This window comes from Microtus oregoni, unplaced genomic scaffold (assembly GCF_018167655.1).
Source record: "Microtus oregoni isolate MIOR12 unplaced genomic scaffold, Mior012 000005F_ref0000423, whole genome shotgun sequence".
Taxonomy (NCBI): domain Eukaryota; kingdom Metazoa; phylum Chordata; class Mammalia; order Rodentia; family Cricetidae; genus Microtus; species Microtus oregoni.
In genome coordinates, this window is record NW_024543064.1 from 40349339 (window position 1) to 40365943 (window position 16605).

Consider the following 16605-nt stretch of genomic DNA (forward strand, 5'->3'; position numbering starts at 1 on the left):
GAAATCTGGAATAATGTATTTAAATATTAACTCCGTTGCAACTACCTGACCCTTCATTTCATCTGTTCACCATGAAAGCTATAGAACTTGGACAAACAGGGATTAGCCAAGAGATCAGCTCAAGGACAGGCCTTCTCAAAAGAGGAATACACAGGTACAGCAGAACTGCTTTGGCTTTTAAAGTGACAGGGAACAGGGCATTTGAAGACTTTGATAGTAAATTAATACTGTTTAGAATATAAAGTCCTTACAGTGAATTAGACATAGTTTTAAAATAAAAACGGCCACATAAAACTAATTTTTTTTCTTTTCTTCCCAGTTAACATCTTAGGTACATGGACCAAAGCGAAGAAAGCCTTCCCCTTCCCACCAATAGTACCAAAGTAACTTTCCTGTTCCCCAGTCCCCTAGGGAGCAGAAAGGCTAGTGCAGCAGGTGTTAGGGTCAAAGGCACAGGCTGAGGGGGAAACAGCTGCAGTCCCGGAATCCTGCCCCTCCCCTAAGCAGGGAAGGTTCCGATCACCCTCACGTTCTCCATCCCTTACAGTCACATCTTTGAAAGGCACATCCAGAAAAACGGTGCAACTGGGGCTGGGTTAAATGTACATCATCGCTATGCAGAGGTTAAGGGGCAGTAGGACTCTGGCACAGAGCAATGGGGGTATCCTTGTCTTCACCCACATTCTGGTGGCGGGAGGCTGTACAGATGCTCCACGGAGGCCCAGGAGAGGTGGCGCGAGGACAGCCTGGGCCACGGTTAGTTTGGCGGTCTTTGGTGCTTGTGTAGCAGCAGCTCTCACTACAGAGGCTCTTGCAGCCGGCAGAGCTGGGTCAGTGAGCTGGTACCAGTGCTGACTACCTCACAAGGCAAAAGCACAAAGAAAACATCCGAGCTTTAAAAGGTTTCTGAAGAACATTAACATGAGATCTCTTTCTGCCCTGAGTCTTCAAAAATAACCCACAAGCACTTCCCAACAGTTTTAGTCTCCTTGAAAGACTAAATGCTTCCTCCCCAGAAATGACTGAAAAAGTTTTAGTAGCGAGAAAACTCCGGTGGATCAGAGAGCTACTCACCTTACAGGCCCCTAGGCTCCAGGACCAACCAGTTCTCGGTGACCACCTGCACATCCTGGCCACTCAAAGGCTCCCGCAGCCTCACCTTAACCTCCAGCTTACCCCCAGTGGGCTTTCTTCCGTCCAGAACCTGTGACAGGCACAGAAATAGACTGATTGAGGGGACAGCCTGAGGCAGGTAGCAGTTGCATCAGGACAACCCTGCCTTCCTTTCACCTGCAATATGGGAAGTGGTGGACTGCTAACTCTCAGGATATCTTAGAAATCAGTAACCTAGAAATCTAGATACGTATCAGTGCTCTAACTGGAGAAACCTGTAGCTCTATTCTGTTTTTCCTCTTGATCTTCATAACTCCTAGAATTAGCACTGGCTTCCACACCCTCGTGCATGGCCCACAGAAGTGGATGGTTGGGTAGCAGTCACAGATACAACTCAGGCTATGCCCTCCTCTAAGGCAAATAAATAGTTGAATACAAAGTACAGCAACAAGCTTGAGAAATTCGACCACCCTTAGAGCAATTCAGACTAGGCCTCACTTTAGGAGAACTCCAGGTGGGGAGAGGCAAGCTCTAGCCTCTAAATGCCTCCGTAAGGGTCTGTCTGGACCTGGATCTGCAAGGACGTAGAAATCTCTTCTCCACTGGCTTGTTCCCCATTTGTCAAAGGCAGGTTCTGAAAGCTCCTCAGCTGTACAACCCTATAAGGTCATGGAAGCTCACAAGCTACCTGCACAGTTTTCAATCACCATTTGCATATTATCTAGAAATACTCTTCCCACTTCCTGTTTGGAGTTTGTTCTCGGCCTCCTGCTACTTGCCCAGTGCCCCAAGCACAACACAGCCCTGTACCATGCTGAGCAATGGTTGGAATACTCAAGGGTCTTCTCTCAGCTGTCACTCCTAGGAGCTTAAGTAGTCCTGGACTATGGAAAGAATATGGCTACTTCCATCTGGCTGCCTTTGAAAGTTACTCAGACTTTCTTTACATCTTCCATGACAAGGGGATACAACCCATTCCGAAGCACACTAGATACAATTTTAAAATGTGCATAGAACACTCAATAGAGTTCCTTCTGGGCCCTACCTCCATGATCTCTCTGATCTCACACTCATTCTCCAGCCTTTCCAATTTCAGGTGTGCTGTGCCAACCAGCTTGTCACTTCTAAAAAAGGATCTGGGAAGGCAAGAAGCAACAGAGGATTAGCCTGGGCAGAGTGGGCAGGAATGGGAACTGGCTGCATTCAATGCAAGCAAGCAGTGGTGTAGGGAGCAGCAGGAACAGGCCTGCCATTCCTCCCCTCCCACCTTCCTTGTGGGATTGATAGCTCTTACCCTTTGTGGAAGATCTCAAATTTGATTCCTTTGCTCTGGATCACTCTCTTAAAGCTCCGGTGATTTCGATTGATGTTTAGTTTAAAAACTTGCTCAAATTCTGCAAGGAGAGGGTTGAAATTCTTGGGGAAGTAGGAAAAGAAGCCCAGGGCAGGTATATTCTCTGGAGTTCACTGCCTGCAATTCAGGGTGAACTGAGAGAGCCACCAGAGAGAGGCAGAACATGTAAGGTTTTGGCCTTGTAAACACTTTTGGTACCCAGAGACACAAATTATATATTGGAAAAGCACTTGGAATCTGGAGTGAGAATTCCTAGATTCAAGTACCATCACCCCCCCCCTGCTCACTGTGTAGCCCTGGCTGGCCTAGAACTCACTCTATTGACCACACTGGCCTAGAACTCACTCTATTGACCACACTGGCCTAGAACTCACTCTATTGACCACACTGGCCTAGAACTCACTCTATTGATCACACTGGCCTAGAACTCACTCTATTGACCACACTGGCATCTAGAACTCACTCTATTGACCACACTGGCATCTAGAACTCACTCTATTGACCACACTGGCATCTAGAACTCACTCTATTGACCACACTGGCATCTAGAACTCACTCTATTGACCACACTGGCATCTAGAACTCACTCTATTGACCACACTGGCATCTAGAACTCACTCTATTGACCACACTGGCATCTAGAACTCACTCTATTGACCACACTGGCATCTAGAACTCACTCTATTGACCACACTGGCATTAATCTTGCTGGAGTTCTGCCTCTGCTTCCCAAGTGCTGGGATTACAGATGTGATCCACACACCCAGTCTTCAACTTCCTTGCTGTGAGTCCCCAGACAAATCCTTTTACTCAACTAGCCACAAGCCCCAGTTTTTGTATTGCTTTTTCTTATATTTTCATTAATTTTTTTTCAGATGTGGTGGTGCACACCTTTAATCCCAGCACTCAGGAAGCAGATGTAGGTGGACCTTTCTGAGTTCCAGGTCAGGCAGAGCTATAAGCTATACACTGAGATACTGTCTCAAAAAAATTTTAAAAGACCTTTATTAGTTTTCATAGTATGTGTGCTGGAGACCAAGACTGCCAGAGGCATCATATCCCTCTGGAGCTAGGTACAGGCGTTTGTGTAACCCCTGATCTAGGTGCTGGGAACCAGAAGCAGAGCCTCCACTAGATATATACATATATTATATACATATATATATAATATATATTAGTTTTATGTGCATTGGTGATTTGACTACACATCTGTGTGAGAGTGTGACGGTGCTGGGTTCCCTGCAATTGGAGTTACAGACAGTTTTGAGCTGCCCTGTGGGTGCTGGGAATTGAACCGTAGTTCTCAACCAGTGCTCTTAACTGCTGAGTCATCTCTCCAGCTCTAGGCTTCAGTTTTCACAACTATATAAAGGAACTATTCATAATAGCTGCTTTTATTTTTGAGTTGGGTGGGCCAAGTAAGACAGTAGCTATTACAACACTGGAAACTGCTATCCAGATAGGAAGTACACGCAGAAATGGGTCTTATATGTCACTCACCTGGAGAGTTTGTGTTCTTGACCACGGCTGTTTTGCTTTTTTGAGCCTGGTCCTACAGCAGCGAGATGAGAGAAGTTAAGATACCTCAAAAAAGCAGGTGTGCAGCTACAGTACTTTGGCTGTGTCAGTGGTAAGGAAAGCAACCCCTGCAGATGGACCAGAAAGTCTTCAACCCATCCCCATGGCCATGCCTCTAAAAGATGGAGAGGAACTAAATAGTACTGGGGTTCAGAGGGTCCCTAACCCTATCAGAACCTCACCGAGTTAGGGTAATGAAACTCAAAGCGTACAAACGCATCCAAGTCATCGGGAGTCACTCCTATAAAGAAAAATGGAGTCAGGTTGGAAAGCATGGTCAGAGCCTGGTGCCCAGGCAGCAGGTAGGATATGTGAACAACATCCTTCTGTAAGATGACCCTTGGTTACCTGGTGGGGCTGGGAGGTTCATTCCCCGGATGATGATCAGATGCATTTCTGTGCTGTTAAGTTCTGAGAAGATCCTACAGACCAGAATGAAGAAAGTGCAGAGTAAAAGACAGTAGCAGGACAAGGGCCGCAATGGTGCAGAGTGGAGTGGTGATGGCACAGCAGCTCTGAGCTCCCCTCTGAGGGCAGCACATCCACCTCCCCCCCTCTAGCATCCATGGTACTGGGAAGTCTCACTACGGCTCTGCTCCAAACCTTTCGCCCTATCCCTGCACAGAGCCAGTTTCCCTTAGGCTTTGGCACCTCACAGTCTGGAATGTCTTCAATTCAAAGTGATGGCTGGGAGGGTCAAGGCCCTGGGCCTGGGCTAGCTGCAGGATCTCAAGCTGTTTCTTTCGGTCCTGAGCAAGCTTCTCAAACCTGCCAGGGACAGGTAACCAAGTCAGCAAGGTAGGATTTGTTATCTGGTCCCTAACCCAACAAGCCCAGCACAGCCCTGGCACTTACCGGGTAGTCTCAGCCACATTGCCCTGGTGCATGAACTGCTTGGAGAACAGCAGGCACTTCTAGAAACAGGAGCCCAGAGTGACTCCATAGCCAGAGCAGGGCTTGCCAAGGCTAGCATTCAAGGCCTAACCTCTCAAAGCTCCTAACAATCGTCTTTAGCATGACCTTTCCTATAAAACATATTCCTGGGGCACTCTTCCTAAGGCCTAACACACTTTCCTGCTTACATGTTTGTCAGTTTGAGACAGGGTCTTGGATACAGAGCCCCTGCTAGAACTCATAGCTGTTCTCCTGCCTCAAACCCTCACAAGTGCTGGTCCTGCAGGTATGTGTCACCTCCATGCTGGTCCCATCTACACCCTGGTGCTTCCTCTCAGAAGACCATATCCCAAAAATTCATTTGACAAACTCCTTCCTTCAAAAGTTAATCCATGTGGGTGTAGTGACAGTGTATAGTTCCAGCATTTAGGAAGCAGAGGCAGAAGGACTTAGAGGTTGAAGTCAGCCTGGGGTCCATGAGGAGTTTCTAGGACATCATGGCATATAGCAAGATCCTACCTCAAAGATCAACACCATCAAAAAATAAATTTAAGCATATACTTTAGAACTCTGTCTTCTCAGAAAAGGCAGCACTTCAGGTCAGCTCTCTCACAAACCCATTCCCCTTCACTCTGTTTGAATTTCATAACTACATGAAGAGAGGGGCTGGGGAGATAGATGGCTCACTGGTTAAGAGCACTGGCTACTCTTGCAGGGGACCTGCACCTGGTTCCCAGCACCTCAACACTGGCTCACAAGCACCTGTAACTCCATTTTCAAGGAATCCAATATCTTCGGACTTCCATGGACCCAAGGTACATGTGATATACATACACATGTGTAGGCAAAGCATACATGTTAAAAAAAAAAACTAAAATTAAAAAGGGTATCTTCATTTTGCAATTGTCCAGGGTCATACCTTAGGCCAGTGAGAAGAGTTAAACTGAACCCATGCTAGGACACAGACAAGCAGAGACAGGGGCTACTGACCTCATGCTGCTCCAGAAGTATTTTCTGTAGCTGGAAATACACCTCCTCAGCCTTCTGGGAGAGTCGCAGATCTTCATGGTGAATGAGGATGAAGTCACCCTCTTCATCCGTCAAGGGTGAAGGCATCTGCCAGATCATAAGGCCCCCAGGCCCAAGAATCAGATTACACCTCTCCTGCCATGTCACCTCTGGCCCCAGGTAACCTATACTCCTTTTCCCTTCTGTCTCAGGGATAAAAGCAAAGGCTCTTTCCCTGATGTCACCATTTTACACAAGTCCTACCTCCACGTAGAAGTCACCCCTTCACGCCAATCAACCAGCTCCCACCTCTGCCTGAGGCAGACTCCTGGTTCAGTAGGTGGGACTCACCTTGGACAGGTCGATGGGTTGACCTGCTCGGGCTTGGGCGATCTGGACCTCCAGATTTTTAGCTACTCGTAGATGGGATTTGGCCTGCTCTAGATCTTGTCTGCGCTTTGCCTGCAGGGCTGCTCGCTGGTATTGCAGTTTCCGAGCCTCCAGCAGTGCCAGCTGCTCCCGAGCTAAGGAATAGGGCCACTGGTTAGGCCATGTTTCTCTCACTGGACCATCACTCCTCTTCCTGTCTGTCCCTAACTCACCAGATGGACTCAGTGATTCCTTAGAACTTGAGGCCTTGGGCTCAGTCACAGGATGAGATGAAGGGGCCAGAGGATGTGCTGGCTTCTTGGCCACTGGAGCCTGTGCTGGGGTATCACTCTGCAGGTAGCAACCAGTTAAGACGTTATCAAATAGTTAACATTCCCCACCCTGGCCTAGACATGGCTACCTCGCCATGTTGCACCTCAGTTTAGAGGCTTTGCCTCCAGAGTCATAAAATTCAAAGACAGAACCTCAAAAGCTTTCTAGCCTAACTCCCCAACAGCAAGAATCACAGTCATAAAGAGAGACTTGGGTTTAGGGTCAGAAATACCCAGGTGTGAATTCAAGTTCTGCCTAGGGGAAAGCTTTTCTCTAGACTAGAGGAAAAGGTCTCTATTTTATAAGGTTAATATACTACAGCAGCATCTGGGTTTATTCCGTATCTGCTGGACCCCTGACTAAACCCTGAAGTCCTGGGCCCATAGCCAAACCTCCTCATCTTCATCTGCCAGGACTATATCTTGTGAGGCCAGTTTTTGGGCATACGCCAAAGTTGCTGTCATTGAATCCTCCTCGGCACCTTTACTGGGCTCCAGGCCAGGGATGGGAGGAAATCCTGAGAAGACAGAATGGAGAGGGAGCAGGGCAGCAGCAAGCAGTAAGGAGACATGAGGCAGCTGTGGGTCTTGCCTGGCTCTGGGATGGGTAACTCACACAAGGTAAAGGCACACGAATAAGAAATCTCTTTCTCCCTCCCTTCTTGCTGAGAAATCACCTAAGTTCCATAGGCCAAACCACACTCACCTGGAGGAACAGGTAACTCAGCAAAGTCAACTTTCTGCCCTGCTTGATGAGCTCGAACAGCATCCTGATATTGCTACATGGGAAGGAAGGGAATTTCAGCAGCCTGCAGGCACCATGCCCTCATTGCAGAGGCAGAGAGAAGACAGGGAAAGGCTGCAGTCCTAGAAGAAAAGGGGTCCCGAGGCAGCAAGAGCTCTATAAACAGACAAGGACTCAGAGAAGAGCAGGGCTTGTAGGGAAAGTGCACAGGCAGGACAGAGCCAGGACAGGCCAAAGGATAGGGGCTGCACAGCCACGGGCTCACCTTGGCAATGCGATCATGCATCCTGGCCTTGCGCTCATTCCCACTGGCCCGGGCCTGGATGCCTGCCTCACGGTACCTGTTCAGCCTTTGCTGTAAAGCATCCAGCACTGTTTTTGGCTCTCCAGGGGCCACTATAACGGGGGTAAAAAGAGACTATCAGCTCATCCTGCCTCTTCCCAGGCCCCCACTCCATTGCCCCACTGTGAAGTCCTACCTGGGGCTGGGAGGTCAGAGGCCATCACTTTCTGTACTTGCTCCACTGCTGGGGACATGACTCGGGCTGCTGTAGGGGCCTCAGAAGCCTGTGGGAGGGCCTTCAGATCTGGGGACCCAGAGTAGCAGGGTAGGCAGAGTGTCCGGCCAACCCCACACCTCACAGTCCTCCCTAATCCAGCCTAGGCAGATAGCCCCATTATCTGACTGACCATCAGGTGCTGGGGGCATGTCACTCAGATCCACAGGCTGCCCTTTCTCCAGGGCCTCCAGGACAATACCAAATCTCTGCAGAAGAAGAGCAATTACAGGCATAAGCCAGGGCACTCTCCCCCAGGTGCTGTCTGGTTCCTCTCAGCCTCTGCATCCCCATCAACGGTATGAAGGCAGGACGTCGTACCTTCCCAATCCTCATGAGCTCCCGGGCACGATCTAGATCTCCAGCCCGTTTGGCATTGAGAGCAGCTACTTTGTACTCTCTCTGTCGGGCTAACAACAGGGCCTGTGGGGCTGGGTCTGCAACAGGCAGAGGAGCAATGGTAGAGCTGCCTGGGAGGCTGGGCTCAGGTTGGAAAAGGTGCTCTACATAAAACAAAAGAACCCCAGAGAACTTGGCTAGAGGGTCAAAAGAGGAAGTTCCAGAATCAACCCCACCCCAAGTCTTGCTGGTCTAGGAATTCTTGGAGCGACAGGGAGGCAGGTGGGGTAGGCAGGCTATGGGAACCAGAACAGGATATCTTCAGATACCTGGTTCCTTGGCACACGGAGCTGGGGAGTCTGCCTCAGGGCTCCTGTTGGCTATTTCCTGGTGGGGTGGGGGCCTTTTACCCAAGGCCACTGGAGGTGGAATCTCATCCTCACTGATCTTCCCGCCTTTCCTCACAGTGGCAAGCTGGGACTCCAAAGTCTGAGGGAAAGAATTATACAAGTAGCCCAAGTGGCTACCTGGGGCTTACTGGAGGACAAGCCAGTGACCCAGCATGTTGAGCACACCTGTGAATGGCCCTTCCTTTACTGTCACCTCACCCACGGCCTGACTCACCTTCAGGCCCCGATCACAGCGCCGGACTTTGGCAGCTTCACCGGCCTCCTTGGCACTGGCTGCGGCCTCCCGGTAGTTATGGATCCGTTCCTCCAGCAAAGCCTGCAGCCCCCGAGGCCCTCCAGCCTGTAGATACTTCAGCTCAGGGCTGGGCCACTCCATAGCCAGCTAGGCCCTTGCCATTCTCTCCCTGTGAGGAAGCTACCCCAGAAGACGGATCTCTGGGACTCCGGGAGAAAGAGGTGCCTAAACCCCCAGAGTATGAAACAAAGTCCACAAGAGAAGCCAGACATTATATCAGGGAAACAGAGGCTCCCCTCACCAGTAGAGGCCAAGAAATGATTTCCAGAAGTGGCTGGAACAGAAAGGCCTTTGGAGCCTGCCAGTTATGGCAGTTCCTCATGCCGGCTTTCTGTGTGAGGAGCTGGTAGAGTTACTGGGCAGCTCTGCTGTGTAAGCCATGCTACATGCATACTGTCCATGGACACACAGGGGCCAAGACACATGCGGGCCCTTCTGTAAAACCTACCTGAGGCACTGCAGGTAAAGCCTGTTGGAAGGCTGTCTGCACTGCAGGTTGCTCAGTGTTGTCCTGTGCCCTCTCCTCAGACAAGTCTGGGCTTGTTGCCTCACTGCCATCTAGCAGCCCAGTTTCTTCATCCACACCCAGGACTTCCTGCAGCTCTCTCTGGGGAAACACAGTCCAAGAACTTGGGTGTCTCATGGTCACACTCATGTCTGGAAGAAAGTTAAAGGACCTGCTTCCCCAGCAGTATCTGTCAGTGAAATCCTGAGCTCAGTCCTCTTTACCAACAGCTCTCTAATCAAGGAAGACTGTGATAAAAACAGAGAATTCCAAACTGCAGCACTCAGACCAGAAGTCAAAGGAGACAAATCTCTTACTGTATAGCCACGAGGCCAGGCCTGGGAAGGGAAGGGCGCTCACTCAGTCTAACAAAGAGGAACAAACCCCAGCCCCTCAATAGCTCTCTCCTCTACCACACCAGAGCTTGATCCTTGGATACCAGCCTGGCAAACACACCAGCAGGTCTGCATCCTCCTCCAGCCCTTCCTCTTCCTCTCCCTCCTCCTCCTCCACATCTCGCATACAGTCTGTTGCCAACTTCTCAATGTGGGCCATGGGTAGGGGGGCTGAGGAAAGAGAGTGACTCAGGTAAGGTGCTGGACATTGACCAAGGATCTTTAGTTCACTGGACTGGTAGCCACCCCAGGCAGAAATCCCCCATCCCTTCTACAGTGAAGTCCCCCTCAGAAAGGGCCTCTTCTTTCATGACTCTTGCTCTGCATGCCTTCCTGGGATCCCACCAAGTAACACGCTGCTCCTTTCCCTGCATGTCTGCTTGCAGGTCAATGTACCTGTTCTACACTGCCCCGCCATGTCTTGCACATTTGTAAATGGTTTTAAATCCACTCAAGTTACTACTTACAGTTCTATAAGATGGGCAACATTATCCTCATTTTCTTGTTCCTTCCCTTTTGTTTGTTTTTTGAGATAGGGTTTCTCTGTGTAGCCTGTCCTGGAACTCTGTAGACCAGCCTGGCCTCGAACTCACAGATTCCCCTGCCTCTGCCTCCCAAGTGCTAGGATTAAAGGAGTGTGCCACCACCACCTGGCCAACATTATCCTCATTTTCTATACTGAATAAATTAGGATGCACCAACATCCATTTCCTCAAATTCACAATCTTAGTAAGTGGCAATATTCAAACCCAGGCTTGTCTTAAAAAAAGCAGGGTTAGGATACTGAGCCCTTCCCAGTCATGCCCTGACTTTAGCTCAAAGGCATACAGGCTGCCTCCTAGGGTTCCTGCTAAGAGGAATATTCAGACCCCTTATTCTGATATCTAAAGGAGATTTCACTTACTCACTGACATCATTTCTGTCAGTTTACTATGTACACCATCTCTGTGCTAATGGCCCCTACTGTATACACAGTCCTTCCTATGTAGGACTAATACTAGTCACCTGAGTTAGGCTGAGAATCAGATTTGTCCGAAGAGGGGAAGAAGCTCCAAATACAGGTACATAACTGACCTCTCTGTGGCTGGACTACAGGAAGGATATAATTATCAAAAGAACTAGGGGAGTTGGCTGTCTGACTCCTTCAGACTATGAGCAAAGGACCCTCTCTCTTCCCCATGGGCCTGCACCGGCCCAGGGGCAAAAACTCACCATGCCCCTTGGGTGCGGGCTTCCTGCTTGTGCTCCCTGTCGCCCCAGTGAGAGCCAACAGCTCAGCCTCCAGGTCTCCGTCATCTTCAGTCTCATCCACCCCCAGGAGCATGTCTTCAGTGTTGAACTCCACGAAAAGCCCCAGCTAAGAACACAGAGAGAATTTTTTTAAAAAATATTTACTTATTTATTATGTATACAATATTCTGTCTGTGTGTACGCCTTCAGGCCAGAAGAGGGCACCAGACCCCATTACAGATGGTTGTGAGCCACCATGTGGTTGCTGGGAATTGAACTCAGGACCTTTGGAAGAACAGGCACTGCTCTTAACCACTGAGCCATCTCTCCAGCCCGAGATTTTTTTTTTTTAAAGAGTTTATTTATTTTGTGTTTTCAAGACGGGGCCTCTCTGTATAGCCCTGGCTGTGCTGGAACTCACTTTGTAGACCAAGCTGGCCTCAAACCCAGAGATCTGCCTGCCTCTGCCTCCCAAGTGCTGGGATTAAAGGCATACATTCCCTGGCATAGAGATTTTATAGTTTTATTTGTAAGAATGTTTTGCCTGCATGTATGGATGTACCATGTGTCTGGTGCCAGTGTAAGTCAGAAGCCAGATTCCCTGAAATTAAGTTATAGATTGTTTTTTTTTTTTTAAAGATTTATTTATTTATTAGGTATACAGGCCAGAAGAGGGCACCAGATCTCATTACAGGTGGTTGTGAGCCACCATGTGGTTGCTGGGAATTGAACTCAGGACCTTTGGAAGAGCAGGCAGTGCTCTTAACCACTGAGCCATCTCTCCAGGCCCCAGTTATAGATTGTTTTAAGCTACCCCGAGGGAGCTGGAAACCATACCCAAGTGCTCTTAGTAAAAAAGCCATGTTTCCAGCCTCAGAGAAAGGTTTTCAAAACACTCGGGAGGCAGAGGCAGGCGGATCTCTGTGAGTTCGAGACCAGCCTGGTCTACAAGAGCTAGTTACAGGACAGGATCCAAAACCAGAGAATCCCTGTCTCGAAAAACAAAAAACAAAACAAAACAAACAAACAAACAAACAAAAAATCATTATTGGTTCAGTACTAGAGTGCTTCTTCCTCTTCAAGACTCGTATTCAGTCTCTGGTACCGCACTGGTGACTCGCAGTTGCCGGCAACAACGTACATGTGGCACACATTCAAACATACATACACACATGTGGCACACATTCACACATACATACACACATGTGGCACACATTCACACTTACATACACACATGTGGCACACATTCACACTTACATACACACATGTGGCACACATTCACACATACATACACTGAGGTAATTTTTAAATCACACAATGAACCAGAACATGAGGGGTTAAGACAGGAAAACCATCCCAAGTCCAGGACCAATCTAGTCTACATAGTGAGTTCCAGGCTAGAACCCAAGAACATCCACAAAACAAACAGCAAGAAAGACTCACACAGCCGGTTGTGGTGGCGCACGCACATCCACAAAATAAACAAACAGCAAGAAAGACTCACACAGCCGGTTGTGGTGGCACACGCCGGTAGGATTTGCTGAAAGAGGCAGAAGGATCACGAGTTCGAGGCCAGCCTTTAAAAAAGAAAAAGAAAAAAAAAAGAAGAAGACTCACATAATGGGGTCAGGTTATGGTGGCACATGCATGCAATTCCAGCACCTGGGAGGTGCAGGCAAGATGATCAGGGGTTCAAGGATAACCTGGGCTATACTGAGATCTTAAAAAAAAAAAAAATCACAGCCGGGCAGTGGTGGTGCACGACTTTAATCCCAGCACTGGGGAGGCAGAGGCTGGTGGATCTCTTTGAGTTCAAGGCCAACCTGGTCTACAAGAGCTAGTTCAGGACAGGCTCCAAAGCTACAGAGAAACCCTGTCTCAGAAAAGAAAAAATCACCTAACAAAATTATGTGTAGTGGGCTCATGCTTCTGATTCCAACACCGGAGGAGGTGAGGCAGGAAGACTACGAGTTCAAAACCTGCCTGAAGTACATGGTAAGCTCAAAGTCAGCCTAGGCAACTTGAGAGAGAACTTGTGTCAAAAGAAAAATAGGGCTGAGATTACAGTTCAGTACAAGGGCACTTGCCTAGGATTCTCAAGGCCGAGTTCCATCCCCACTCACTCTGGGACCCAATGTGAAGATAGGTAAACAGGTTGAAACATGGAGAATTTTTTTAAAGAAACCAGTAAGACAACAGTGCCCTGTTCTAGTTAACAGTAACAGCTGGTGGCCACAACACAGTGTCACTCATGACTTATATTAGTTCTTCTCACCATCCTGAGATCCTACCACAAACACCCTTCATCTTTTTTGGGAAGAGGGGGTAACTTGAGACAAGCTTTCATTGTATAACCTAGAACTCACACTCTTCCTGGGGGACTGTACACGTGTACCACATTTATTTAACTGTGTAAACACATAGCATGAAATCTGCCACCTTACCTATTGTCAAGCGTGAAGTTAAATGCTAATATACATTCCCATTGTTATGCAACCATCACACTATCCATTCACAGGATGCACGTGCCTATTAAACACTGACCCATCTCCCGCTCTCCACCTTGATATTCCAGGCGACACAGGGACTAGTTTACCCCAGTGGTCAGTGATAGCTGAAACTTTCTGGATATTTATGCACTTTACCCCAACCCACCTCTTACCTGATTTTTTATCTGTCTGTTCTAATTTATTAAGTCTTTTTATATGTATGATGGTTTTCGCCCACATGTATGGATGTGTAGTATGGGTGCAGTGCCCATGGAGACCAAAAGAGGGTGTTACATCCCCTAGAACGGGAATTACACGTGGTTGTAAGCCATCCATTTGGTGCAGGGAACTCCATCCCCCTCTTCTGCAAAAACAGCAAGTGCGCTTAACCACTCAGCCACGTCTCCAGCTGACAACTATAATGATGTTTGCCTCCAGGCTGACCTGAAACCTGAAGCCCACACTGACCTTGAATTCATGACCTTCCTACCTCTGCCCCCAATGTACCGGGATTTTGAATGTGGACCACCAAGCCTAACCTACCTGCCTCCAGAAGACAATAAAAATAGACGAAGACCCAGAAGAAATAAAGGAAGAACACATAGAAGATATACCTTCTTCAGACCCGCTCACTTGAGTCTGTCCCTGTCGGTGGGCAGCAACTGACTCCCATTGGCTACAGCCCTAAAATCCTGGCATCCTAGAGCTAGCCAGCAAAGTTGTCACCTGTGAACACTTAGGTCTCAGGACAATCAAAGCCTCGGTAGCTCCTTAACTCTCAAGTTATTTATGTGGTATGGCCACAACAGGATGGCCAAGTGGAACCCAAGAAAGGTCAGGCTCTAGTCACTAAACTCTAAGGACTTCACCACTTAGAAGCACTGCCTGTCCTCTGTGGACTAACAGGAACACCACACAGGTGACACAATTCATTACAGGTGACTAGAGAGCCCCACCCCAAGTTAAGAGGCCATGTCCATACCTGCTTAGCAGTTGCAGCACCCTGGCCTCTGGTCTTAGGGCCGTTCCGAGGTCTTGACCCTGGCATCTTGGCAGGCTAGATACCTATTAGGTGCAAAGTTGAAGAGACGACTGGAGTAGATGAGACATGGCCAACAGGGGTACCAGTGATTAAGGAGCAAATTTCTTCAGGTAAAATGCCACTTTGTAACTAAAGAACGGAGGCAAGAGGTGGCAGTGGACGAAAGGCTGGGTACCACTGTCAACAGTGTGTACATGACAGTTGTTGAACTGACTGATGGACATGGGGGACAGATCGATGGAAGCAATGCTAGGCTCAAGTGCTCCGTCGCAGTACATGCCTAATGGGTACCAATCACTAGGCAACCCAGACACAGAGCGCTTTCATAGTCCCAGTTTCCGTGGACACTCTGCGCCTGACTCAGCATCCAGATCCTCTGAAAGATGTCACAAGTGATCAACGGGTACTGTGGCACGACCCGCCAGGACTCATCATGGGTCTTCAAGGAAACAGACCCATGGGCACACGACCATCACAGGGCTACTGCGGGAGCCATGGGTGCCAGAAGGGGCCCTTACCCAAGACATCAAAAAAGGCATCTTAGAAAGGATGATGCCTGTGCTGAGTCATAAAGTTTGGAGGCTGGGGAAGAGCAGAGTTCCAAGCAAATCAAACAGATACCAGTTCTAAGATGAGAAATGACTTGGTCTACACAAGGAAAAGGAAGGCCCAGCATTACTGAAGCATGAACTAAACCAGAAGACTAGAATGGAGACATGACCCAGGGGCGAACAGTAAACACCTTTAAGGCTCTAAAAGTATTCGGGCGTTATCCCGACAGCAGTGGGAAGCATCATGGGCTGCAAAAGGTGCACGGGGAAGTGGGGGATGATACAGGGCGGGAAACTTTGGCCCTGAGCATCAGGCAAGCCTGCGAAGGAGCGTGGGATGGCGTGGGGACTGAGACTCAGACGGGGTCTCGCGTCTGGAGCTGGAGTCGACAGAGCTGCGAGGTTCCCTGGGTGAGAGCGCCCAAGCGCTCGTCACTGCAAGTGTCAGATTTCGACTCCGGTGAAGAGCGAGGGGTCAGCCGGGGCGGGATGTGGGGGGTGAAGCAGCTCGGGAGAATGAGGCTTTGCACTGTCGCTCGGGTGCCGGAGGCTGGTCGGAGCTCAGGAGACGCGCGTCCTCGCCGGGCTCCCCACACTCGCGCGTCCTCCCACTGCCAGGCCCGACCCGGCCCAGGCGGCCTCTATCTCCCCGGCCGCCCCCAGACTCCACACGCCGAGAGATGGGCACGTGGCATACCTCGCGGCGGATCCGAACCAAAACAGGGCCTCCCACAGCCCGGAACCGCCAGGCTTCCCGCGGCCCCCGGGCGGCTGTCGAGACAGCCACAGGAAGCGCCCGCCCAGGAGGCGGCGGCTCGCGCCCGGCACGTGACCCCACAGCAAGCGACCCGCAGTGCGCATGTGCGCGGGAAGCGGGCGGGGAGCGCATCCAGGTGACGCTGAGGGTGGGGCTGGCGCTGCGCAGGCATCGTGGGGCAGGTAACGCGAGACCGGCGGACGGGAGCGCGGGAGGGTTGGCGAGGGCGTGCCCCTTCCGGAGCGTCTGTGCCTGGCGTCCTTGCGCGTTCTCCTCGCTCAGGGAGACTCTTGCCCCCGTGTTGGATTCTAGAAGGCGGCCCGAGGACCTTTTGCACCTAGCCGTCCTAGGCGCTGAAAACCGAGTCTCCAGGAAATGGGGCTCCTTTGCAGTCCGATTAGAGGAGCCAATCAGTCTGTGGACTGAGGCAGGAGGATCGCTGCGAGCTGACAGCCGCCGCTACCTCCTAAGGCGTCGGGTTAGATCGGACTGATGGAACTGACCTGCAGAAGGACTATTCCATCTCTAGAGTTGCTTCACCCCCCCACTCCCCCTACCCCCCCACCCCCACCCCCGTAAAACCCCAAGATCCCCACACCACATGCGCAGTGTCACTTCATGGAGAAACTGCAGGCTTCAGTT

General features: G+C 49.9%; 1 protein-coding gene across 4 annotated transcripts; it reads right to left on the bottom strand.

Moving 5' to 3' along the window:
* Positions 1-295: 295 nt before the first annotated feature.
* Positions 296-16033, bottom strand: Cc2d1b (coiled-coil and C2 domain containing 1B). Of its 4 annotated transcripts, none has more exons than XM_041651793.1 (25): positions 15904-16033; positions 14596-14678; positions 11107-11251; positions 9956-10065; positions 9443-9601; positions 8914-9039; positions 8619-8778; positions 8272-8387; positions 8084-8159; positions 7873-7980; positions 7659-7789; positions 7355-7427; positions 7042-7166; positions 6550-6667; positions 6299-6471; positions 5930-6055; positions 4901-4959; positions 4697-4813; positions 4394-4467; positions 4228-4286; positions 3968-4019; positions 2408-2507; positions 2159-2249; positions 1075-1204; positions 296-855 (listed from the first exon to the last, which is right to left on the bottom strand). In XM_041651793.1, exons 2-24 carry the CDS (start codon positions 14659-14661, stop codon positions 1076-1078), a joined length of 2493 nt encoding a protein of 830 aa, XP_041507727.1. In that variant the 5' UTR covers positions 14662-14678; positions 15904-16033; the 3' UTR covers positions 296-855; position 1075. The 4 variants fall into 4 exon arrangements, with proteins under 4 accessions (XP_041507727.1, XP_041507725.1, XP_041507726.1 ...); XM_041651791.1 differs by having other exon boundaries at positions 8272-8453; XM_041651792.1 differs by having other exon boundaries at positions 296-859; positions 8272-8453.
* Positions 16034-16605: the final 572 nt, after the last annotated feature.